General features: G+C 42.8%; 2 protein-coding genes across 8 annotated transcripts; both read right to left on the bottom strand.

Annotated features, from left to right (window-relative positions):
- Positions 1-188: 188 nt before the first annotated feature.
- Positions 189-17,691, bottom strand: slc7a4 (solute carrier family 7 member 4). 5 transcript variants are annotated; one of them, XM_015366353.2, is made up of 6 exons: positions 16,543-16,884; positions 16,074-16,120; positions 11,238-12,326; positions 9,550-10,244; positions 7,305-7,413; positions 189-5,929 (listed from the first exon to the last, which is right to left on the bottom strand). In XM_015366353.2, the coding sequence occupies exons 3-6, from the start codon at positions 12,217-12,219 to the stop codon at positions 5,733-5,735; spliced, it is 1,983 nt and encodes a 660-aa protein (XP_015221839.1). In that variant the 5' UTR covers positions 12,220-12,326; positions 16,074-16,120; positions 16,543-16,884; the 3' UTR covers positions 189-5,732. The 5 variants fall into 5 exon arrangements, with proteins under 5 accessions (XP_015221839.1, XP_015221838.1, XP_006640522.1 ...); XM_015366352.2 differs by lacking the exon at positions 16,074-16,120 and adding an exon at positions 15,542-15,626; XM_006640459.3 differs by lacking the exons at positions 16,074-16,120; positions 16,543-16,884 and adding an exon at positions 17,603-17,691.
- Positions 17,692-17,864: 173 nt separating this feature from the next.
- On the bottom strand, positions 17,865-24,865 carry dgcr6 (DiGeorge syndrome critical region gene 6). Of its 3 annotated transcripts, XM_006640458.3 has the most exons (7): positions 24,757-24,865; positions 24,199-24,335; positions 23,474-23,634; positions 22,905-23,005; positions 21,562-21,702; positions 18,713-18,815; positions 17,865-18,062 (listed from the first exon to the last, which is right to left on the bottom strand). In XM_006640458.3, exons 2-6 carry the CDS (start codon positions 24,306-24,308, stop codon positions 18,732-18,734), a joined length of 597 nt encoding a protein of 198 aa, XP_006640521.1. In that variant the 5' UTR covers positions 24,309-24,335; positions 24,757-24,865; the 3' UTR covers positions 17,865-18,062; positions 18,713-18,731. The 3 variants fall into 3 exon arrangements, with proteins under 3 accessions (XP_006640521.1, XP_015221841.1, XP_015221842.1); XM_015366355.2 differs by having other exon boundaries at positions 17,865-18,815; XM_015366356.2 differs by lacking the exon at positions 24,757-24,865 and adding an exon at positions 24,655-24,743 and having other exon boundaries at positions 17,865-18,815.
- Positions 24,866-25,033: the final 168 nt, after the last annotated feature.

The following is a 25,033-nucleotide window of genomic DNA, read 5'->3' as shown; positions in this document are numbered from 1 at the left end:
TGCAGTTCCTCACTCTCAGCATGGCAGCTGAGACACCAAGATGTTTCTTATTGGGGCATAATAAGACATAAGTGAGGATTCCATGTTCTCGTGTACTTCTTCGAATTCTGGAGCTGGCTTGCAGGAGACTTTTAAAAATGAAAATATGAAAATAACGCTGCCCAAAAAAGAAACCCCAACATCCACAGTGCTGCTTCAAAACATTTATTCACTAAATATCACAGTCACTTGTTAAATAAATACAACAAGAAAGAAGCCTACCCAGGTGTACACAGGTACCCTACAGTCCATACAGCTGTCCCAGCAGAGGGCTGAACAGTGCTCAGTGACAGAGGAGACAGAGCGGTGAGAGAGTACAAGAGAACTGAGAGAGACAACTAGCAGCAATCACCTTCGCTCTGCCTTCAGCGCCCAGCTTTATTCTGGAACAGTAATGTGCTGGAAAAAACCCCATTCCATTCAGGGCCAATACTGCTCCTTCCACCTCCTGCAGAACGGCATGGAATCCACTTCTGGATTTTGTAGCTTCATCTCTTGCACTTTCACACTACATAGAAAACATCTCCCATAGTGATGCAGGTACAGTACAGTGTATTACATGTATATAGTGTATTTCTTTATTCTCATCAACACTACTTCATAAAGAGAGGTGAAAGAGAAGTACTTTTGAACAGGTTACTCCCTCAGATCTGGAAAGCTTTGAAAAGAAACCAAAATAAATACAGAAATAAAAAGACAACATCTTTTTAAAAATGACAATATCCACAAAAATGTGTTAAAAAGCAATCTGGAGGAGAATGAAGATCAGGCATTTTGCTTTTTAACAGTCAGAGCTGCATGAAACATTTGCACTCTCATTCCTGGGAGTCATCTGGCATGACTAACTGGAGAAGACTTTAAACCTCCAGTCTATTGTGTATTAATTGACCAGTTACAATTTCAATTAAAATTACTGAGCAGATGATTAGGACCAATTAATAGAGTCTGAAGAGGGCTCATGAACAGTTCCTTTATGAGTAGATGAATCAAGAGCCTTTCATCTTAGCCTGTGGTTACAAAGCAGTGAAACTCCTCAATCGATGTCATCCCAACCAACTCCTAGAAACAGTCCAAATTATCAAAAAAATATTTCTTGCAGCATTTTAAAAGTGAGAAGTCTTATACAGGAATGCATTAGTAGTTTTTACAACTTCATTAAGGCCATTGGTTATCATTTTATGTATATACACATACTAAAAATTTAGAACGGTCATCTCTTCAATTGGAATGCCAAAAGTGTGGTGACGATAGATTGATCTCTTTGGAAAGCAGTGACGCAGACAGAAGAAGAGGGCACACTGGAGGAACATTGGAGCACTAGCACATTTCTATCTTGTACCATTTCATTTTCATGCACTAGTCTGAAACAAGGTTCAGTGTCTCCCAGTATTGAAAATATTTGCAAAATCCACAAAAAAACACCTATAAACAAGAGGTCACCCACACTCCTCGGCAGGACATTTTTAATGACAGAGCTAAAATAGTCCCCTGACCCATGATATTAGACATGCACAGTTGAGATGAAGTAAGATATTTCAGATAGGATAGATTCCTCCATTCAGTCACCAGTGTGTCTTCCCAGTAGGTAGCCCTTTCTTTCGCTGACCGAGGCAATGAGAAAAGCATACAGTAGTTACAAAAGAGAGAAAAGGACACTGCACAGAAGAAAGAAAATACAAGCGTTTACAGTATTCTGCTATTTTCAGTTATTTAAAAAAATATAGGGAATTCATATTTTTCCATTTCTAACACCAAAATGAATTGGAGTTAAAGAAAATGGTTTAAATAAATATATATAAATGCATTCTTCAGCAATATCCTGAAAATTACTTATGTAACTCCTTTCATCCCCAAGAACCTAAATCGCCTCACACATAGGAAAGAAACGCGCTTCTTGCACCACTAAAGTCCCGTTCAGGTAACAGTGCTTAAACTGATTTCACATTACGAAAAAATAAAAGGTATCCTCTTAAAACAGGTCTGCGGTAACTGCATCGACAGACCTTCTTGTATCCACAAACAAGGATTCATTTTCAAAAAGTCTACTTTCTAATAAGACTCATCTTCAAGACATTATATCATTGGTGTAATAAGAAAATGAGCAGAACCTTACCCTGTGTCCTGGACCACACCACGGTACAATGGGCTCACATAAATTACAGGAGGCAGCCAGAACACAGGCTCTGCAGTGAGCTTTACAGTTCAGCTCTTCTAGCCTGAAATAGTGCAAAAGCACTTCGTCTGCTAGTGTTCCACAGAAAATACCCTCATATGCATTGAGTGAAATGAAAGACTGTAAAACCGGAAAGTCTTGATAAAAACCAGCAATCTATCAATAAAAACTGAAAACATGGAACTCTGTCCATAAAGCAGCAAGTGAATGGGAAACAAATTTGAAAGCAGAATCACAGCTTTCGCAAAAGCTGGTTCTGAGGATATCAGTAAAGCCATACGGATCAAACAGAAAACCTGAGCAGTTCACCAACCACAACTGCTGGAACCTAATCCATCCTCAGCCTTTTTGCAAGCTCCACACATTCTGGAAGAACAACTGCTTCAAGGGAATGAGCTGACATAGCCTGAGACCACAAGTGTAAAACTTCAACAAAATGCAAATCCTGATTCAGGCTGGACAGGCTCTCCCAAATAGTCTAACAAGGGGACCTCCTCCCCTTGAGCTGAAGAACCACAGAGCTTTCAGGTTTTCACTCTAGGAGCATTCAGGTACTGTACTTAATACAGCTATCCATCCATTTTCTAATTGTTTCTTCCAATCCAGGTGGAACTGGAGCCCATCCCCGCAACTAACGGGATTAAAGCAGACTCTCTTCCACCCTAGCCAGGGCAGATACACAGATACACACTCACACCAGGACCACTGCACCCAGAAGCCAATTCATCTGCCAACATGTTTTTGGACTGTGGGAGTAAATCCCACATGAACAAAAGGGACAGTTAAAGGAACCAGTCATTGTCCTAATTAGTTCAAAGTGTTTTTCAACTGCTGACTGAAGACACTTTAAAACCTGAAGGACTGGAGCTGCCCACGACCAGAGTTGTGCGAAATACCAATCAAGCTTGCAAGGTACTAAGTGAGAACTCACAAAGTTTCGGTCATGGAGTCTTCTTCAGGTGTGAAGAACACACCTGAAGAAGGCTCCACGGTCGAAATGTTGTATTTTCTTTCTTCTCTTTTCAGCAGGGAATAAACCTCTTACTTGTTCCTTTGCGGCCTATGCATGCTGACGCAGCTACCGGCCTGAAAGTAAGAACTGGCACCTTGTTCCTCATTAGGGTTAGTAACTCAGCAGGATATGCTCTGTATTTTTAAACAAAGCTGGTTTATCTCTTTTGCCAACTGCTCTGTACAGTCACAACATATGAACCTACCATTTATATGTTGCCATTTTCATGAATACTGGAGCTTGATCTGCAATAGATAATCACAAATCTAAAAAATAATTCTGTCCTTGGTTCTGTGATTTAGTTCTGTCATTTCTTGTGGAAATTTAAGTATAATTAAATTAATTTACAATCAATATTTGCATATTGCATCTATATATCTATTTCCAACAGTAATGTGACAAATGTCTCAAAACAATTTTAGATTTTGTAGTAAATGGAGTTCCGTACAAATAGTTATTATAAAAAGCTGTAAATGGCTCGTCAGAGTGATTTAAAAGTAGATTTTTGTACTGTAAACAACACTTTTAAAGCCAAGCTCTGCAACAGATACAGTAATTGATTTGAACAGATTGACAGAATAAAGGTATTCATCCTCTATGGAAGGGGTGATGCCACCATCATAAAGACAAATAGGGCTCTCGTTGTATGTGAGCCTTCTGGAGACCCACCCAGTATTCACCATTACACCAAAATGTCCACTTTGTCAAACTGATGTTTCAACGTGCAACAAGAAAAACATGTCATCAGTAATATCCATAGGGACAGTAGCATTATTCTTTCTTCTGTGATTGGATTGAAAGAGGCCAAAACAGGATATCAGAGGCATACAGTATGACAGTGAAGGCTGATGACCAGTTACTGTGTGCAGTGAAGAGACTTTCTGTGCAGTTAGTATGTGCCTTTCTGTTGAAAGTTCAGAAAACTCATTCTCATGCTTTCTTCTGAAGAACTATGCAGAAAATGCACTTTCTGCTCTAGATTTATTTCTGCTTTTGGCTTCTGTTCTTATGACACAGTGAACAAAAGGGACAGGTAAAGTATACTTCATGTAAATTGACATAAATCATGTATTTCAGCCTGTCGAACAAAATTATTTTTGCTGTTTCCACAACACAGCACAAGGCAAACAGTAAAATGTGAACAACATCACAAGGATACATTAATAACAGAAGATCTATTCTGTACCTCATCTGTGATGTACGCAATATTTTCTTTTTGACTCAAAAATGACATCGATTTATCGTGAGCATGCAGTTGTGTTCAAAGACAGAGGACAGAAGAAACAGAATGTGTCTAGATCTGCTTTAAAAAGTAGAAGAAAAATAGTTTGCATGTTACTGCAGAATCCCTCTGCCTGCAATTCCTGGGCACATGATTCCTACTGGTGCGCAATCATTCCAATCTTTCACCCTTCTTTGGAACACCAGACTTCTGTCTTTTCAGGCTGGCTAAACTATACCCATGACATTCTTACATTAAAAGACAGGGTACCTTCACCCCCGTGTCTAGAACCCCAGACCAGGTTTAAGCGGACAGGCCTGGCGGAGCATTATTTAAGGATGAGAAGGTGAAAAGGGATTCACACACCATGTACCTTTGTCACAGGAACACGAAGAGAGGACCTAGTCCTTCTCAATCTGAGTCATTGTTAAATTGTATCATTCAGTTTTCAACCTTTTGAAGTGAAAATATTGTCAAAAACAAATATTAACAGGGTCCAGGAGTCCAGTTTTCCAAAGATACTTTTACAAATTCCAATCTTTAAAGTCCAATCCTTTAATCCTTAAAGTCAGTTTAATTCACTTAAAACTGACCTTTGTCTTGATATATTTTCCCAAAAACAATAAGTGTCTTTTGCTGCAATTGCCTTTTGCTGTGCTGGTTCAGGCCCAGGTCTGCCATGTCATTTCAGAGCCAAAGTGAACTGGCCTGGAAGAGAGTCAAAATCCCTTGGACATCAAATATGAGTATCTGCGTAATGAGGTTTGCACACAATAAGAAAAAACTTTTTTACACCCTGTCCCTTATGACCAAGGTGCCGGCCCTGCAGCTGAAAATGTATTACTGACAAAAACAGAATAAGGCGCCTTGTCCCAGATATGACCAGCAAGGATGGACAATCCATCATTTAACAAAGCCCACCCACATTCACTTGTGAAACAGTCAAGGATGTGGTTTAAAGAGAAAGGACACTGGAATCTAAAGAGTATCTAGGAAACCTGGATTGAGCAAGAGACCCAAGGAAGATACAGGAAAGGAAAATGAGAGAACAATGAAGCACAGAAAACAACAGATAAAGCCCTGTCCATGATATAGACGACTGGCAAGCTCACCAGCACACAAGAAGCATGAGGCCGCACGACCCCAGCGCACTCAGCGAGAACAGTGCCCGTGCCCAGCTGGACAGGCACAGCACTGCCCCCTACTGGTACAGAACAGGATGAAGAACAGGAAGAGAAAGAAGGTGCCTGAAGGCATCGGCTGGGGGTCAGGGGCCTCCGGGGGCTTCATCTCTTGCCCCGCTCCTCCTCTGAGGGGGATATCTGCCTGCTGGGCTCCTGGGGCTCTGGCTGCACGGCCTGCACAGTCTCTACCAGGCTGCCGCTGGGCAGCACCACGTAGCGGGCGCAGACGTCGCGCGGCTTGGACTCCCGCAGGTTCTCCTTGCTGTGCCAGATGCCGTAGCCGAAGTAGACCACCAGCCCTGCGGACAGACACAGTCAGACAGCTGCTGCGGCCCCCAAGACCGCACGCCGCTCGGCCCCCGCTTCACCGGCACTGCGTCCAGCCCGTGACTTAATCTGAATACTGAAGAAGGCTCCACAGCCGAAACGTTGCGTTTTCTTTCTTCTTTTTTTCAGCATGGAATAAACCTATTACTTGTTAATGAATTTGAATACGTTTCCATAGACAAGCCTGTGCGGCTATAACAAATGACATCATAACACTGGCTTTGCTTCCCCTTCAGCACAATCGCAGTGACACCTGCAGGCCCTCAGGTCAAGGTGTTCTGTTATAATTTTCATAGGTACAGTATTCGCCACAGTTAAATCATTTTCAACCAGCGGGCGCAACAGCTCTATACAATCAATATGCATTAACAACAACACATTTGTTAAAATAAAATATGTGGGAGATCTGTTTGATTTCTAATCCATTGATATCTGTTGTGTGGTTTACTCTTTCTAAAGCAAAACTGGCTGAAGCACCAATATTTAAGCACAAATGGATTCACCAACTTTGAACTCAAAATCACCATGGACACCCACCCAGTGAGGAAGAGCTCAGAGCTCAGAGACACCTGTCCACTCTGCCCTTTCGAAAGTTCAAAAAACATTGATTGTGTTCTTATAAAACAAGCAACAAGTGGCAAGGTTACCACAGGCCAAGAGTTTTGGAGTGAATGAGAGATTTTTAAAATTATTTTCTATTTTTGTTTTATGCAAAATTCTCTTATGCTCTTTTGAAAAAGAAAAGGTAACAGTGGGAAAATAATTGCATTACTTGCTAGTTACTAGTGTATTGCACTATAAAAAGATCTAACTTATACATTGCACTATATACTGTAGTATATATTACCAGTATATTGCACTAGGCCATTCCACTGCAGTCACAGACAGTGATGCAGAGGATTCACAAATCCAGCACTACTAAGCTTTGCCCACAGAGGCCTGGCCTCCTCTTTCCTGCTGAGCCCCTGACCTTGATTGCTTTAAAGGGTGTGCCTGTTTGCAGAGCTGCTATTCATATTAAGCTCAACAGCTTGCAAACTGGCACAACTGCACAGACAGCACTCTATCAGTCACGCACTTATCTCTTGCCTCTCCAGTGATATTACATTTCACTGTTTAACCTTCTACAATACAAACGGAGGGCTTTCTATTGCCTTTTGGATAAGCAGGCATGTTGCCCCTGAAAGTCGAGAAGATAACAAGAAGAGGATTAATTTATAACCAAGAGAGGATACCTTCGTTAGTCCAGATGTAAATTTATAGAAAAAACAATTCTGACCAGGTGGCCTTCCATGCAGCACAGCGTGGCTTTTCTGCCTCACTAAACCGACTCTGAGTCACTCTTACCCACAGCCAGCCAGACGGAGAACCGGATCCAAGTCATGGGGCTGAGCTTCAGCATGAGGAACACGTTCAGCAAGATACTCAAGCCAGGAATCAAGGGCACCAAGGGCACCTGAGGAGCAAAGGCAGGACAGACATCCATGAACATACAGCTACAGGCACTACAGACGATCAGCCTAAGAGCCTGTTGACATTGCCCTGATTACATGTGTCTTGTGATGCAAGTACTTTAGTAGTAGCTGGGCTGGGTTCATTGATAAATAAAAAGGTCTTTATGACATCCTACAGTAGTTTAACTAAGTTTATTTGTTCATTCTCACATGAACAAGCTCCTAGACTTTAATCTAATCAGTCTATACACAGAACTATAGCTCTCAAACAGTCTGACAAGTCACTGGTGTTTATGAAACAAATACCGATTCTATTTTTAAAACCTCCATTATTCTTCCAGTCTGGGGACTACTAAAGAAGGCCAAAAAAAACTACAAAAGTCACCATGTTGCCAGCAAAACAATTTTAAAACTTGGACAGCATCTCACAGTAATCAATGGAACAAGCTTAATGCCATTCGCATAGAGGAAAGTTAAAAGATGAAACACAACATTTTGGCTGTTGGGCCTTCCTCTGGTGTCAAAAGCTGAAATACAGCCAGCACACACTGGCAAAGCTCCCCACTTGAACCTCCACAATAATCAATGGTAACTAATGCTAGCACTAAATGCTAAGTGTTGTAATCCTGCTTATGTTTGCTTTGACGTACTTTTACACTGTGATCTCTCCATTTCACTTTCATCTGCTAGCTGCAAACCGGCTGTGGTGAGTTAAAGTTGTGAAGACACTGGTCCTCGATCACAATGCTCAGTGTTTCTCTTGACATGTTTTAATGTCTGCTTTTTTACTTTCTGAATCTCCTCTCTACTTAATGTGCTTGTGTATCTCCCAGAAAGAAAAAAGCACACCAGATGCAAATAATATATCCGTATCTCTTTATCTGCCAACACATTTTACTTTACAACTCCAGTGAAAAGGGAGAGCTAGAAAAACAAAGTGCTAGTCAAATTGTGGAAGCTTTGGGAGAACCAACCCGAGGCCTGAGAAGTCACAAACGTATGAAGTTAATTAGCCATTTTTTACAACTGGTGCAAATCAACGTCATTCTGGCTCGTTGTGATCTGGGTTTGAAGAGTTACAGTGTCCAGCACACCCCTACACCAGGGGTAGTCGAAAACCTGCTCTTCCGACCAGTCCAGCCCAGCTCTCTTCTAAAGCCAGCACCTTTGTTAACTACATAGCTATTATCACTTGCAAGTAAACAATTAAAGAGCAGGCTGTGTAAAAACCGTGGCATGGAGTACAAGGATCAGAGTAAGAGAAGCCTAGACTGGGGGTCACACTGCCAGGGTCCAGTAAAGAACATCCCTCTGGGTTACTGCCTTCTGCTGTTTGTTGGTATTGTCCAGAAGAATGCACTGCTCATGGTCCCCCTCATAACCAAACCAAGCAAAACTCCTGCATTTCAGAGGGGAGCTGAATATTTCCCCACCTCAGTTTAAATGACCCACATTTTATTCTTGCATGAATAACCAGAAAAAAGCTCACACTTTGATATTGCATACTAAGGCCCAAATTCAAAAATCCAGTTCTGGGCTCCTGTATTGACCATCTGGCTTGCTTGTTATAATCTCAGTAAGAGTTTCTGTTTTCTTCTCACCAAAAACAAGTAAATTGTTGCAATAAATCACACTACAGAATCTAAAATGAGAATGGCACAATTCCCGCACCGACAGTCACATATGGCTGGATCTCCAGAATGAAGGACTGTGAGGAGGCCTAGATGTCTGTGGAGACTTAAAAATAATCTTACTTAAAGCAGACAGACAAGAAACACCGGTCAGCGATAATCTCTAACCTTGATGCACTGTGTCCCTGTAAACCTTGAGCTGTGGTTATGAAACAGTAGCTGTACCACTATATCTCCTAAAACCACAGGGCACAGAGCGGATCAGTGATGTCCCTGCAGCAAGTGTTGCCTCAAATAAAAATACATAAGTATATCAATTTATTAAAGGCAGATTAACAGCTTAATCTCTCTTCAATTAAATCAAATACATGTAAGTATCAGCTCTGAGCAGAGTCTCACTATCCCTTAAAGATGATGAGAAGCTGAGCACAGAAAGAATTCTAAACACCTTTATTTTTAGTAACTTCACTATCTCTCCCAAAGTTTTAAAATAATAAAATAGCCTACCTGGAACGTCTTTGTGTTGTGTTGTGGCTCGTGGACCCAGATTAGAGCCAGGCTGGTGAGGAAACCTAACCCGAAGATGATGACTAGCATGGAGAAGCTCCAGATGGGCAGATCCAGGTGGCTGTTGCCAAAAACCAGAACGGCACATAGGCACAATGTGCACACCATCAGAGCCAGGACTGAGAAGGCCACCACCTCCCCCGGTTCAAAGTTGCTAAGGAACTTCAGGTAAGGTTCAAAGGCTGCCTTCAGCTGCCCAGGTTCTTTGCGCTCCTTGGCCTTCTTCTGTATTTCCACCAGCTGCAGCTTGTCAGAGAAGGATTCGTACTCTTTAAGTTCCCCGCTGTCCTGGGCTGAGGGGTGGGACTCGGACGTTGTGGCTTCTGGGTTGGTGCCCGAGCTGCAGGTGGAAGAGGAGCTGGTTTTCTCAGGCTGAAACCTCAGCACGATCACGCTGGCTGCCACAAAGGTGTAGGCCAAAAGAGTCCCGATGGACAGAAACTGGACTAGTGCTTCCAGGTCGAAGATGAGTGCCAGCAACGCCATGAGGATCCCAAACACCACAATGGCGATCACAGGCACCTTCGTCACAGGGTTGACCCTGGAGAAGATCTGGAAGAAGAGGCCATCTTCTGCCATGGCATAGATGATGCGGGGGAGGGAGAAGAGATTGCTGAGAAGGACTGTGTTCATGGCTAGGTGGAGAAAGGAGAGGTGCATAGTTAGCGCTACCCCATGTCATGTGTCAAAGTGGATCAGTTCGGAGAGGATATACAGTATCAATGAAAAGAGCACAAAACTGATCTGGTGTTACTTGTGACTACAATATCACGCTTTTTGTTTAACTTCATGTATTGCATTTATCCATCCATTCATTCATTCATTTTCTAACGGCTTCACCCAATTCAAGGTTGCAGGGGAGCCGGAATCTATCCCAGCAAGCAATGGGAGCAAGGCAGGGTGCGCGCTGTACAGGACGCCGGTGGGTTCATTGGGCACAGACACCAGGACCAAATTCCTCAGAAGCCAGTTATGCTACCAGTGCTGTATGTTTTTGGACTGTGGGAAGAAACTGGAGCACCAGGAGGAAACCCACATAAACACAGGGAGAACACAGATACAAACTCCATGCAGACAGCACCCCAGGTCTGGAACTAAACCCAGGGCCCCAGTGCTGCAAGGTAGCAAAGCTGACCACTATACCGCCAGGTCCCCCTGACATTTTGCAAGAACTTTTAATAGTTCTGAATATTCAAAGAACTATTTTCAGTCACTATAAAGCCAGAAAGCTGGTATAAAGAGTTTGTAGCATCATCGACACAAGTTAATATAAAATCATCAGAACTACAGTCAAAAATCAAATGGATTCCTTAATTCTGGAATGTTACTGTCTTGTGACAGTGGAGTAAATCCTACTTTCCTGTCAAGTTCAAGACAATACTCGAGAGCAAAAATGCAAGATAAAGATTTTTTATTAAAATGTTAACTTTAGGTACAGGATGCTCTTCAACATTGAAGATGTAAGTGATTGAAATAAAGAGTCACTGTCCTGTCGCTCTGATTGGAAGAAAAACTGACACGTACAGAACTAGATTTCAGGCCATTTTGCACTAATTTAGCAAATAACGAATCCTGTTAAGCCAAATGAAACTAAAGGACACTGTGGTATCATACATTGCCACACTTACCACAGATTGACCCAATGGCCACAATGAAGCCCGCCCAGTTGTACCCCCGCCGGTAGAAGGCGTCAGACAGGGCAGAGTCGGCATTCAGGGAGTGCCAGGGCACCATCAGGGTGAGAACCATCGAGACCAGGATGTAGGCGGAAGCTGCCAGGACCAGTGACACCGCCGTTGCTATGGGGATGGCCTTCTGCGGGTTCTTCGCCTCTTCGCTCGAGGCGGCAATCACGTCAAACCCAACAAAGGCGTAGAAGCAGGTTGCCGTGCCAGCCATGATCCCTGAAATGCCAAAAGGAGCAAAACCACCCTCCTTCTTGCTCCAGTTGGCCGGCTCGGCCAGGATGAAGCCAAAGATGAGGATGAAAACGATGACGGCCATGCTGATAGCCGAGAAGATGTGGTTGAGCCACGAGGAGACTTTGGCGCCAAAGGAGATGAAGCAGGTGGCCACAAGGAGAATGCCAGCTGCCAAGAGGTCGGGATAGTGGGCGATGAAGGGCACGTTCCAGTGTACAATATGGGTCTCTGTGAAGTTCTTAATGGTGTGATTGAAAATGGAGTCCAGGTAGCCACTCCAGGCCCGTGCCACAGCGGCTCCTCCAATCATGTACTCTAAAACCACGTTCCAGCCAATCAAAAAGGCCCATATCTCGCCCACAGACACGTAGGTGAACATGTAAGCAGATCCAGTCTTTGGCACCCGGGCACCAAACTCAGCATAGCACAGGGCGGCCATCAAGGAGGCTATGCCAGCAATGAGGAAAGAGATGACCACAGCCGGCCCGGCAGTATCTTTGGCCACAGTGCCAGTCAGGACATACAGGCCCGAGCCCACCATGCCCCCAACCCCCAGCAGGGCCAGATCCACAGTGGACAGGCACCTCTTCAGGGAGGTCTCCATCATGTCATCCTCCAAGGTCTTGAGCCGGTTCAGCTTCTGACAGAAGCGTACCGCCGGGGCGCAGATCCGAAATGGGCTCACCATGGTTCTGCTTCTCAGGGTGACGTGCACCAGCCAAGGAGATCCGCCAACCCACAGGCAAGGGGAACTTCCACACTCTGGGCTCAGATCCACGCCATCGTGATCTTCACCTGGCACAAAACAGAAGAACAAGGAACACATGAGAATCTCACTGCAGGGACCTGAGACGTGAGTTTTAGGTCCTGACTAAATCCAAAGGCTTCCTGGAGTTTTCTTTTGCGCTCACTCACCCTGAAGGCAGTGGAGGCAGGCAAGAAAGAGCTAATACTGGAGAAGGTGGGGGTCAAAGCACTGCTTTGCAGTCATGAAGCTACATGGATACACTTGTAGTGAAGAACCATTTGTGCTGCTGTACTCTGGTCATGCTAGAGAATGTTTTCTAAAAAAGCCATGAACATGATAATCCTAACTGGCCCTCTGGGAAACACAGGACCTTATCTCCAGCTACAGTACATATTCCTCCTGAACATCAATGAAACTGGTGAGCAGGAAGTGAAACATTCAAATTTAACATACACATTTGCAAATAAAATATTTAATCTTCACCACTTATCTCTTAACAGGAGTTGCATTTCCAGAATAAAATAAATGTATCATAATAACTTGTCTCCCCCTTTTGCCTATGAAGCTGACTGATATCAATGTTTAAAGGCATTATCCCAAAGGCTTGTTTCTTTTTAATGGTTTCTTGCTTGTATACATTTGCTATTCTGATTGGAAAAGAATACAAAATGAAGTCTTTGAAAAGCAAGCTGAATTTGTGGTTGAGAACAGTCTAGACTAATGTGATTATATGACTGATCTGTGTTTTGGTATACTCCACAGAGAGCTCACACAACCATGGGTTCCTGCCACGTTCTCCTGCTTTAGGGTTAGTGCTTTTCGAAGAAAATCTGACTCCATTGTGGAATGTCTACTGATGAAACACACATTATTATGACCTCTGCCTAAATACTGTGCAAGCACAGCACTCCACACTGGGAACACTTCCAGAGAGAACCTGACAGGCTCTGGCAGGAGGTGTCTATGTAAAAAATAAAACATTTCAGGACACACAGCTTTAAAACAATGCGGGTCTTCACACCAATGCAAGTTGAGATACTCTAATTCTGGAATTGCCACCCTTGTGCTGAAGAGCTAAAGAGTCTTCAGGTTTTTATTCTGCTTCTCAATATTGAAACAAGGAAAAATTCAAGTGAAGCTGGAATGTGGTGGTTTATCAGGCCAGACCAGACCTCACCCCCCTTTTTAACCAGATGGGTTACACCAGCGATGTTGGTTCCCAGTAATACAGCTGTTAGAGCTGGAGGAATCTGAATAAAGCACCTTGTTCAGGAACAGCAATGGCAGAGTCTACTCAACCTTCAACCCCCCAAACGTAATTACTATTGCAAGGTGCCCTCTTGGGTAAGGACATTTGTCTGAAGGAAATAAACCACAGAGAAGATGAGAGCCTTCCATCAAAAGATAACAGAGTCATTTGCACAATACAGATCTGCCTTTTGGAACAAAGAGTGTTTTCATGCACATTTGCAGCAATTTGACTGCAGACTGGAGATATTCTGATATCTGTCTCTTCTCTTGTGTTTTGATGGTATCAGTATTCTCTTGTAGCTCAGCCCTTTGATGGAGAAAGATTAGGGCAGAGAGCCAGCAGAGAGCCAGTCCTGGTGCCCTCATTGCTGCAAAGGCAGAGAAAATAGTGCTTCTCTGCAGTATATTTTACTGAAAGAGACTCTTAATCAATACAATTGTTGATAGAGTGATTAACAGGGGTGGGTCTTTGGCTTCCACAATGTACACTGTCCCTATTAAAAACAACATATAAAGTTGCAAGTTTAAATCTGTATTGAGCTTTTAAATGGCAATAAAAAATGCAAATCATAAACTCCATCTAAATGCTGAGATATTGGCATTACTTAGTCTGAGCTAAGCAGATATTTCCTAGATTGGGCTGAGCCACTGCGATGTGTTTTCTAGAACCATACAAAAACAAGAGGGCCCTTCTGCTGACACACGAAGGGTTTAAGGAAGATCCAGGTCACTTACAGACAGCTGTGTGACCACACTGTAGCATGATGTCATCAGAAAGGGTGAAGGGTGGGGATAGGTCAGGACAGGGATGGGAACCCCAATACTAGAAAACCAGGCTCAGTTCCCACTGGACCACCCATCCATTTCCTAAGTGCGTTATCCAATACAGGGCTGCAGGAGAGCTGGAGCCTATGTGGCAAGCAACAGGTACAAGGCAGGGAGCACTCTGGACACAAGTCCATTACAGACTGGGTCACCCAGAGACCTTAAAGTCTCTGAAGGATTAGAGACGTAAAGTTTAGAAGGATATTAGCAAGTATGATAACGCATCCATTTGGTAAGCATTCATAGTTGGCTGCTTCACAGAAACCTTAGAACCTGCTTGTCCCAGTTGTGCTGATAACCAGCCACCTGTGGCTACAGCAGTGAGACAGACTCATGGATGGATAATGTATCTTCTTACTGCTCCATCCAGCTCAGGAGATACATTATATGCTCTCTAAATGAAATCCATTAGTACCACAGGAAATTACTTCATTAATTACATTATCTACCATTGCAGTTGAATGAAAAAGTTCATAAATGTCCACTACAATGTGTGTCAAATCAGGCTTTAGAATTGGGTCACTATTATATTCCCTTAAAACTGAGATTATAATGTGCTTATCACATTGCACATCATCATTTCTAAAAGAAAACAACTACTGTACCCTGAAAAGGCACCGAGCAAAGTTTCAAGGCAACAACAATGTCATTGAAGATGTTAGAAAATTGTATCATGTCACATTCCTGTGTTTAATGCCCTATAATCACAAGCTATCTCTCTGTTTCCTTTCTCACTTTTTTTTCTTATTCTGCTTGAAACAAAACACATCTACCTTTATGTACCATGGCCTTTGAAACACTGCTATTCTCCAAGAGAGATTTTGATATCACAGAGCTGTCACTGCACAAATCATCACGGAGTGCTCAAGCAACACAAGATGCACTGCAGCTGAAAAAACCCTGCTGCCCCACTATAATGCAAACCATTAGACACCAGTTACCACCACTGCTCATCCACCCGTTTCCCCCGTTTCCAGTCTTCCAGTCTGGAGTTGTGGGGGAGGCTATCCCAGTGAGGGACAGGCACAAGGCAGGGTACAGCCCGATTGGGACGCAGGTCCATCACAGGGCGCACACAGACACACACACACACTCACACCAGGGCCAGGTCTCCCACAGGCCAATGAACCAACCAGTGTATTTTGTGGAATGTGGGAGGAACATGGAGCAGCAGGAAGATACCCACAGAAACCTGGGGAGAATCACACTCCACACTCCTGAGGCGGAAGTCTTCCAAGACAGCAAACTTCCATTAAAAGGCCTTCGGAATGCTATGGGTAAAAAAAACAGTTTCCCTGAAGCAAGTTGCACCATTGTGAAGATTATGTCAAAATAATTTACCTGGCATTACCTGGCTGACCTAAAATATTATGTAATGCCACGAATGTACACCACTCTGTACTATGTTTCATGGTTTACCGATTTTCCCAAGACGAAATACAAATATTATTCTGACATTCTTTTCCGGCTAACGACAGGATCGTCGGGGCGCATGAAATGACTCCCCTACAGGACGCCTGCGAGCACAGTAAAACTGGCGGCGCGACCACGCCGACCTGTAGTCACGACATGCAGCGTTAACTGGCCCTTCCCGGAGGGCGGCCTGCGGCTCTCTTCAGGACTCGCAGCTCAAGACTCGGCGGCGCACCGTGCCCGGAGAGAGGACGAGCTGTGTACTGTATGAGCAAGGACTGGACAAAGAGCGCCACCTGGCCCACCTTTCTCACACCTTGCAGGATCCCTGATGTGACACTGCCACGCCGCGCTGGACAGAAGGCAAAAAAAGATGATGCTACAGCACATTACATTCAAGCAGTCGCCGGATTTTTTGTATAGCGCATTAAAAACATTTTTGCCCATTACTCAGATTCGGTTTCTGGGATTAGGAAACGTGTGCGTGCTGCTGAGAGGGGAGGTTCATCATCATTAAAAATTTAAAAGAAAATGGAAACGCACTCCGCTTACCGCAGTAAAAACAAAGACACTACATATTCGCTTGTGCGTTTTTCTGCTTCTCTTTTCTCATATTTTAGCTTTGCGTTGTATTCATGAGATGAAAACCTGTTCTTTTCCAACGGTGTGTCACATCTCCAGGTCGGACTCAAATGTTACCTTCGCCGCCGAAACGAGTTTGCTGTAATAATAAGGCATTATGCAAAAACGATGGAGGTAAAATAACGTTGTTACCTTTTTCGCTGTTTTCAATGACGTTCAACTCTATTTGAGCTCACTTGTCACAAGAGCAGAATGATACTCTGTCTTTCAGACCGATTAAATGAGAAGGTGGAGTACAAACACGGAGCTCTAAATCCTTAAAGAGACAGTAGCTTTCAGTTCAGTTTCTCGTCATACGCACAAGTGCAATGAAGTGCTTATTTGCATGTACCCTCCAATACAAAGACGTAAAAGGAAGCACCAAAAATATAAACACTAAACAGCAGCAGGAACAAGTTAAATAACACAATTAAAAAAAACATCAGCGTGAGCCAGCGGTGGGGGTAGAGTTCAGTAATCTGACAGTTTGTAGACTTCTGAGAGAGCGAGTTGTAAAAATGTCTACAATAGAGCGGAGGCGTAGTCTAATGATGGACCTGATCACCCCATCTTCACCCAACTCCTGCTCCCACTCAGAAGCCAAAATTGATCAAGCACAAGAGAAATGCACGTCGAACCAGCAGAAACACGTAAATGGGAAAATTCAAGCCCCACTTATGTTGTTTGACCACAGAATGCAGCACTTTCAGTTATTTCCTCCATCATTTTTGGCCAAGCACTTGTGTGCCCTGTGAATTTCATTCTTTGATCTATCGCACAAAAGTGATGAACAGAACACTACAAACAAAAACTATCTTCGTTCCACCATGAAGTCTGATCCATTTGCATAGCTCTTTCATGTAGATGTGTAGCAGCAGAGTTGAAGGCAGTTTCCCTTTTAATACCATTACAATTCTTGAACAACGACAGCAATAACTGTAAGGTCACAAGAAAAGACTTAACTTCATTAAAGTTAAGTCTGTCTGGTACAAGGCCTGTATTAAGCACCACATGACATGAACAGATGCACAGAAAAAAACTGTTCTAGTAGCAGGACACAGGAATATGCAAGGGTGATTTTCGGTGTGACTTTTTTTCCCCGTTTCCTGAGGCATTCTGAGATTCTGCACACAAAGAGAGATGTGCTGAACAACCATCAGGAGAATTTGTCAATTATGTAGATGCAGATTTCCGAGACACCAAAACAACCGACCATAGCCTTGTTGCACTTGGTCAGCCCACGTCTCCCAGCTTGTTTTTCCTGTACGTATCTGAATATCGTCCGCGGACAGTACAATACGCCACACCGTGACGTCATCCCACTTTAATTACACACACGTCCAAACGTCACTGTGCCCTTCGGCTAGCTGTCTTGCGGATCGACTACCAGTTTCCAATTACATGCACGCAAAAAAAATACATTTTACTTCTAAATCAGCTCATGTTAAGCCGTAGAAAAATTAAGACACGCACACTCAAGAATAACGTTTTTTTTATTTGTACTAATTGTGTACCAACAGCGCTGTATCTGCCTTGATGTCACAGCCGTGCGTTCTCACTTCCGGGTACGGTGGCCTCAGGGGTCCAAGCCTGACCTCGTCCTCGGCCGGACTTTGTGGCGTCAGCGCCGAGTCGCGCATGCGCACCTCTTCCGCGATGGCAAGTACCATTTTCTTACGAACATAGGGGAAAGAGAAAAATGTTTTGTTCGTGTTTTTCTACATTCAATACATTTTATTTAGCAAATTATGAATGAACTGTTATGGGGGCAATGATAAGTTTATGATTAGATTCGGAGCTAGATAACTTTACTGGGACAATGGTATGTTCCGAGGGGGCAGGGCTATACCTATTTAGGAAGCTCCTCAGGTAGGCAAGCGGAAAGGGAGCTGATCGGACCTAAGCACGGTGGTACTACTGGTTTAAACCGTAACTCTCAGTAAGTTTTTGTGAATTTATTTTAATTTTGCACATATAATTTGTGTTGGTTTGTGGGGAGCACAGTCAAAATAAACCACCACTTTTGCTCGTGTGTGTACCCTCCCTGCGACATCTGCAATAGCTCAGTTCAGAAAACAACACGATCTCTCTCCATGTCCACAGATCCGTTTAAAGCAACTCATTTCCACTAAATATTGCCACTAAGCAGGATGAACTTCATCGATCAAAGTCCAATCTGGGTAATCCCTAGATATCACAGATGGTTTAGCTCATCTCACATCTTCCAACGTCCAGTATCCAGCATTAACAGGTGATCCATAGCCTGCTGAACATGCAAGCGCAGTTTGCGGATCCTCCGGTACACTTGATACACATCCCCCACCTGTTTCTTGCTGAAACCCTCATGAAAACAAACTTCCAGACTGAGACTCCTTCTGCTGGAGCTTGAGGATCAGTTCCAGCAAGTTCATTTGCAATGTTAGTTCCTGAAACAAACAAGAAAAGTGGATCTGAATCCCAAACAATACACTCTTGGTATAAAAGCAGCCTTAAGTATCTATGGGGGGGGGGAGCACGTAATGTAATGATATCCCATATTGTGCATAAACAAATTAAATGCCCGTAATGCAAATCACAGTCATGTGGTTATCTGGCCCAATGTGCTTGTTTCTATCCACCCCCACACAAGGATTAGAAACACATGGACATTACTGCAATGTAATGAACACGCAACAAACGCTGAAAAGGAAATATGAAGTGACAATCACGCACAAGTCAGTCTTTGCTAGTGGTGAAGGATGCCATGTGGGATAGCAACTCCGGATCTGGACTCCCCCAGCTGGAAGGTTGTGGATTCACATCCCAGGAAGGGCCCTGCTTTTGTGCCCTGAGCAAGATACTTTCCCCAGACTGCTCTAGCAAAACGCCCTGCTGTACAAGTGGTGGCAAAAGTAGGTCACTTTGGATAAAAGCAACAGCTTAAGAGGTAGATTATTTCTGATTGAAAATAAAACATACAAGGGTATTCTTGGCGTTGGGTGAAAAAAGCAATGCCCGTCAAATAATTTGTTACAGCTGCAGATAGTCAGTCTCCCCATGAGGGACAGGGGTCTTGGCTAGCAGCCGAATCTTTGTTGGCGATTCCACATTATGCATACTGTATAACACAATTAAATCCCATATTGCCAACATAGTGTTGGACTAAAAAACAAATTGTGGTTTCCAACTTGAGAAAAGCTTAGACCTCCTGGTTTAAGATAAATGATTAGACATTATGCAAAACCATTTCCAGAAAATAAGAACAGAACTGTTTCATAAAAGACTAGGTCATTTGTTCCATCCAGTTCGTTTGGTTACAACCAATTTAATGATCTGAGAATTTTACTCTCCACAAAGTCCTCTTCACCCACCTGACTTACTAAGATTCCAACAAACCTATGGGTAACAAAGTCTCCCCTGTTTATAACCCTGAATGGCCCTTAACCCAATTTCTGCTGGTGTCCTCCAGCTCTTGTAATGTTGTTGACCTTGAAGAAGTTCACTGAATCGATGTGGTCCATGCCGTTTGCGATTTTGAAAATCGCGAATCAAGACCCCAGTATTTCTTGTTTCACTCTAAAAAGACTCAGTTAACTTAAATTTGTCCCAGTAACACAATCCCTTCAGGACAGAAAGGAGTTTTGGTTGCTGTCCTCTGTGCCACCTCTTGTAATGTGGTGGCCGGAATTGAACACAATATTACAAATGAAGTCTAACTAATGCATTGTGCAATTTCAACATGACTTCCCTGGGTTTAAATTCCACACTACTGTACCTAAACCTTTTGTATGCATCCAGACACTATCCTGTTGATGAAAATGATTGGTCGGTGATATTTGGTATCTTTCCAACACATAAATATACCAGATGAGTGTTCACCCTGAAAAATGAGATGCGTCTGATTAAACTCAAACTTAATACCTTATGTATGCGTGTCCAGCGGGATTCAGCTTTACTGGGTATTGACCCAGCAATGCTAACCTGAGAACAGTTAATCTGTCCATCAAAAATAAATATGGTCCTTTGCACACAGGGCAAAATACTCAGATTCTGGCTTTTCAGTGACACACAAATGACCCAAATCAAGAAAGACTTCTACAAAAAGCTGTGGAGTAAAACTCATTTCACAGTTACAATAAAGTTTATAAAAGAAATTATAATTACTATTTTTATAATTATATGAAAAACTTGCTATGCCCAGAATTCTACACCTTTAGCTCCTGGATATATAAAAAAAGATAGTCCATTTATGTAAAGTATTAGAAAAGTAAAACAAGAGCATATGCAAATATAGAAAATGTAATCTCAAACTAAGGTTTATGAACTAAAAAAGCAAACCTCAAACTCACACTTCTTAGCATTAAATAATGCAAAAATCAACTTCCTACAAAACAATCAAGAATATGATCTGAATTCTCAAATTTACTTCACATTACTTTGGATGCAATGAAAAGTATCCAATACTACCATCTACTGGCTTTTATGAGAAATAGTGTGCCGGAGCACATTTGATGCACTTAGGGTGTTCATATCGTATAAACCTGATGTATTCAGACCAAATACTTTCCCTTTCTAGAGAGAGCTAGAGAAAATGGGTCAATTCTGCTCTAAAGCAAATAGTTATAACTACTGTATTAAACTATATTGAAACCTTTTTAAAAGGGCTCTATATTATTTTATGCATCTCTTTAAAGTTTTCAAACTGTGTTTTTAACATGCATTGCCTTGAAATAACCAATACTTCCCTGAAGCTTCTGCATGTTCATTTAGATGTGAAAAGGCAGAAAAAAGGTACCTATTTCACTAAAATTCTTTGTTCCAGCTAATGCTGGTATGGATTACATGATTCATTCAGTACCAAAGAATCCAACATTTTGTGAATGATCAGTTTACTACCAACTGAGATTCTATAGGAAGTTATTAAAGCATCCATAGATACTAGCTCTAACCCTTACCTTACCTCATCACTAATGAGCACCTAAAGTTGCTAGTAAAATTCTAAAAAGAACCTCAGTTGTACAGGGTTTTTCTAAGCAATTTACTAGGGAACTGAAGAATTATTTCTAATAGAGGAAATCTATGGCGACTTCACGCAAAGTATTTGCCTCCTCAATCTTTGGAGGAGTGTTAATGTTCTTGGTTCCAGAATCATCTGTTATAATCAGCCAAATTAAACAGTTGCCAATACTATACCTGAGGGCTTGTCGTAGTGTAAAATCCAGGAACACCTGCTTTTTCCAAGGTAGTCTGCTGGTCAATCACTTTCTGATCCATCTCGGCCACTATCTTCTCATCCATCATTCTCTGTTCATCTTTAACACGCTGCTCCAGAGCCTATTTAATACCACAAGGTATGAATAACTGCAGCATTGCATGAAGGCCACTTCAAAGAGAACTGCAGAACCTGGAATTGATGAAGTCCACATCCGGCAGACCAAACATAAGGAACTGCAGTGCTTAAAATACCAGCAAGGTCAAACTGCATCAGGTTAATAAATGAGACTCAATACCTTAAGGGAAAATTTGATATAATTATGCACCATTGCTTTTATGCATCAAGGATGTTTAACTTACGCCAGTGAGAGGTGCAGTGTATTCTAGCTGTGTTGGAGCTTGTGTATCAGTTTGGCTGATCTTTTTACTGAAAAAAACAGAAACCCAGAACATCCAGTGGTACATTTTCAAGGTCTTTAAAACAGATTTAAACAATATATTATATATATTTTCCCCCTTCAATGTTGTGAAATGTTAAAAAAAAATAAAAAAATGTATACAAAACAAAACCCACCATCGTGGCAAACAAAATACTTCTCTGACAGCGAGTACAACTGATAGTACAGTAGGATCTCGACATTTATGAGGTTTCTACAACAGCCAAATTCACATATAACCAAACCCACCCCTACACCATCACGTGGTGTACAACAGTATATAGTAATCCTCCTTATATGACCTTATATGATTAAAGTACTAATGCATTGACTTAGTAAAATAACTGATTACTGTAAGCATGTGATAACTGTTTGGTTAATTAACTAAAACCAACATGACTTCCTCCTGTGTCCAGCCTGCACTCTCTCTCTGCCTCCCTGATCATGACGCCCCAGTTCTATCAGGACCGTCAGGGAGCCGGTAAAGTCCTCTCCCGCCTGTCACTCCCCACACTGCCGGCAGAGCCTGGAGCACTCATTACCGTACAGAAACAAGACCAGGCCGAGACGCAGGTGCTGGGTAATGGCTATTTGGGCTGGGAGCAGGCGGAGACTCGCCCACTAGATAAATTCACAATCATATCCGCTCATTTGAAAGTTGCGCTTAACGGCCTTCAGCTAGCTTTCTTCCCTCTCTGCTCCTCTTCCATCCAAGACCCCATCGACCCGACCGAATCACGAATAAGCGGGATTTCGCGAATGTTAAATTTTGCGGATGTCAAGACCCTGTTGTATACCATCTCTAAATATTTCACACAAGTGTGCGTGTTCTGCCAGTGGCAAAAAACGCCACACTAAGAAAATGCAACTCGTATGGACCTGTACCTCGATCTCTGCCTGCTGGCTGGATCGGAGCACAGCCAGGTTGTGGGATTTGCAGGACTGCAGGGCTTCCTTATGCTTCCGGACTAATTCCTGTTTGAGACCTACAGCAAGATACGCACTATTAAAACAAGGATGCGATTGTCCATGTAGACTAACACATCAAACAAGAATGTTAAAGTAAAATGCTTTCTTTTAAGGGAGGTTCATTCCCAGGGATACAGAGCAATATATTTTTAGATAATACTTATATTTGATCTGTACATGACTTTCCATAAATTAATCTATCATCAGCCAACTGAAAAGGGTGCATCAACCTGGTTAAACAGCCCACACACCTACCAAGAACAACTGCTTAGTAAGATGATCAGCAGGGGCATACAGATGCCGTGAAATGCATCACAGCATCAACCAAGGAAGTAGAGAGAACAGTATTTGGCTTCTTGCAGAAGCAGACACAAATGCCTGTGCTGTTTTTATGCCACGGGCACAGAAGCAGATGCGATCGGTTCCCTGCATGTTTGCTTGCTGCAAAAACACAACGCCTGCAAGCAGCACCTGGCCGGACCTACCTCTGTGCTCACTGTGCAGTTTCTGCCGCTGGTTATAGAGGTTCCTCTCCGTCAGGTGCTGGATCTCCAGCAGCCCCTGGACGATCTCGAACACCGTTCCGTCAATCAGGGCCAAGGCCAGGTCGCTCAGCATGGTGTAGGACAGACGCTGCTGGAATGAACTGAACCACAAAGTCCACGTTTGATTGTGGAAGGCAGACACACAGATGTTAGTGACACGTCTTGAACTGCAGCACAGTATATCGATTCACGCACAGGTCATATTTATTCATGTGTATGGACATTTCACATCTCTACAATTCCATTTGTTGACGAGGCCTCCTTCCATCTGGGGAAAAAATAAACTGTTTAACATCTTCTGCTGGTAGTTATGAAAACACTTTTATGATTAATTTCCTTTACAGGCTTCAAATATGGTATGTTCTGAAAAATTATAGCATTTTCTGACAAATCACCACATAAAGAGCATATTAACTTTTAAAAAAATCAATGTTTGTTTTTCAGGTCTTGATTTGTGATGACAAACTTCGCAATTGCAGACTGGGATAATTTAATTTAGAAATGACCAAAACCAAATGAAGGCAAAGCTAGATAGTTTGAACTCCCCTTGTATAAGGCGTCTTGGAGCAGAAGCATCTGTGAAAGTTACAAAACAAATCTCGCACTAACGTTTACCGAGCTGCAACAACAGCGATGTTTGGATCTAGACAGCGTAACCGGCACACCTCGGCAGATCTTTCACGAGGTTCTGCAGCTGGGACAGGAGGTGGTAATGTCTTTCCTGTTGTCTGGTGGAGTCCGCCGGTTCGTCGTAAATGCCAGGGTAGTCTGCCATAATTTCAGATGTCTTGCGTTCAAACGCCTGGATATAAGGAGGAAAAACAAAACCTTGACACCCAAAACAAGCCGAGTGGAAAACTTAGAATTCAAGAAAAACAAAATTGTGGATGATTGTTGTCTAGCACTATTCATGTTTTTACTAACGCAACCAATCTTTATTTTCCTTTCGGCTTTTCCAAGAAGACTGCAGTGCATTCGAAAAAAAAAACGTACCCCGCGATAAGAGGACATTTGAGAAACCCTCTCTTAACATGAAACGCAGCGGCAAGAATTGACCTCGTACACATTTACGATAGGACAACAGCGGCGCTTTATTTCAGCACAAACTAAGCAAAACAAACCTTCAGTAAACTGAATTGACAGCGATATAATCGAAATCACCAGTCATCATATTGTCTTAGCTACACTGAGCATGCACAATGAAAACTTCTCCGCATTCATACCTAATGCACAGAAGAAATATAAGACCTCTTGCCGATACCCCACGCTTGTTTCAGGTGATCGCGGTTTAAAACACTTCGCACGTCAGCTGGGTGGAAGGACCCTCTCATCATAGCTGTCCACGTAAGTGCCTGTTGTCGCTTCCTTATTTGGCGACGTATAACGGCGAAGAGAAGCGCAGATGGTATTGTGCAAGCACAGAATTAAAAGCAATGTAAGAAGAAATGGAGGGGTAGATAAAGTGTTTTGTGTACGCCTTTACTACAGAGATTACAGTAC

The sequence above is a fragment of the Lepisosteus oculatus genome, chromosome 22 (assembly GCF_040954835.1).
Source record: "Lepisosteus oculatus isolate fLepOcu1 chromosome 22, fLepOcu1.hap2, whole genome shotgun sequence".
NCBI classification, from domain to species: Eukaryota; Metazoa; Chordata; class Actinopteri; order Semionotiformes; family Lepisosteidae; genus Lepisosteus; species Lepisosteus oculatus.
The sequence above is the reverse complement of the archived record's forward strand: the minus strand, read 5'-3'. Positions and strand labels throughout refer to the sequence as shown.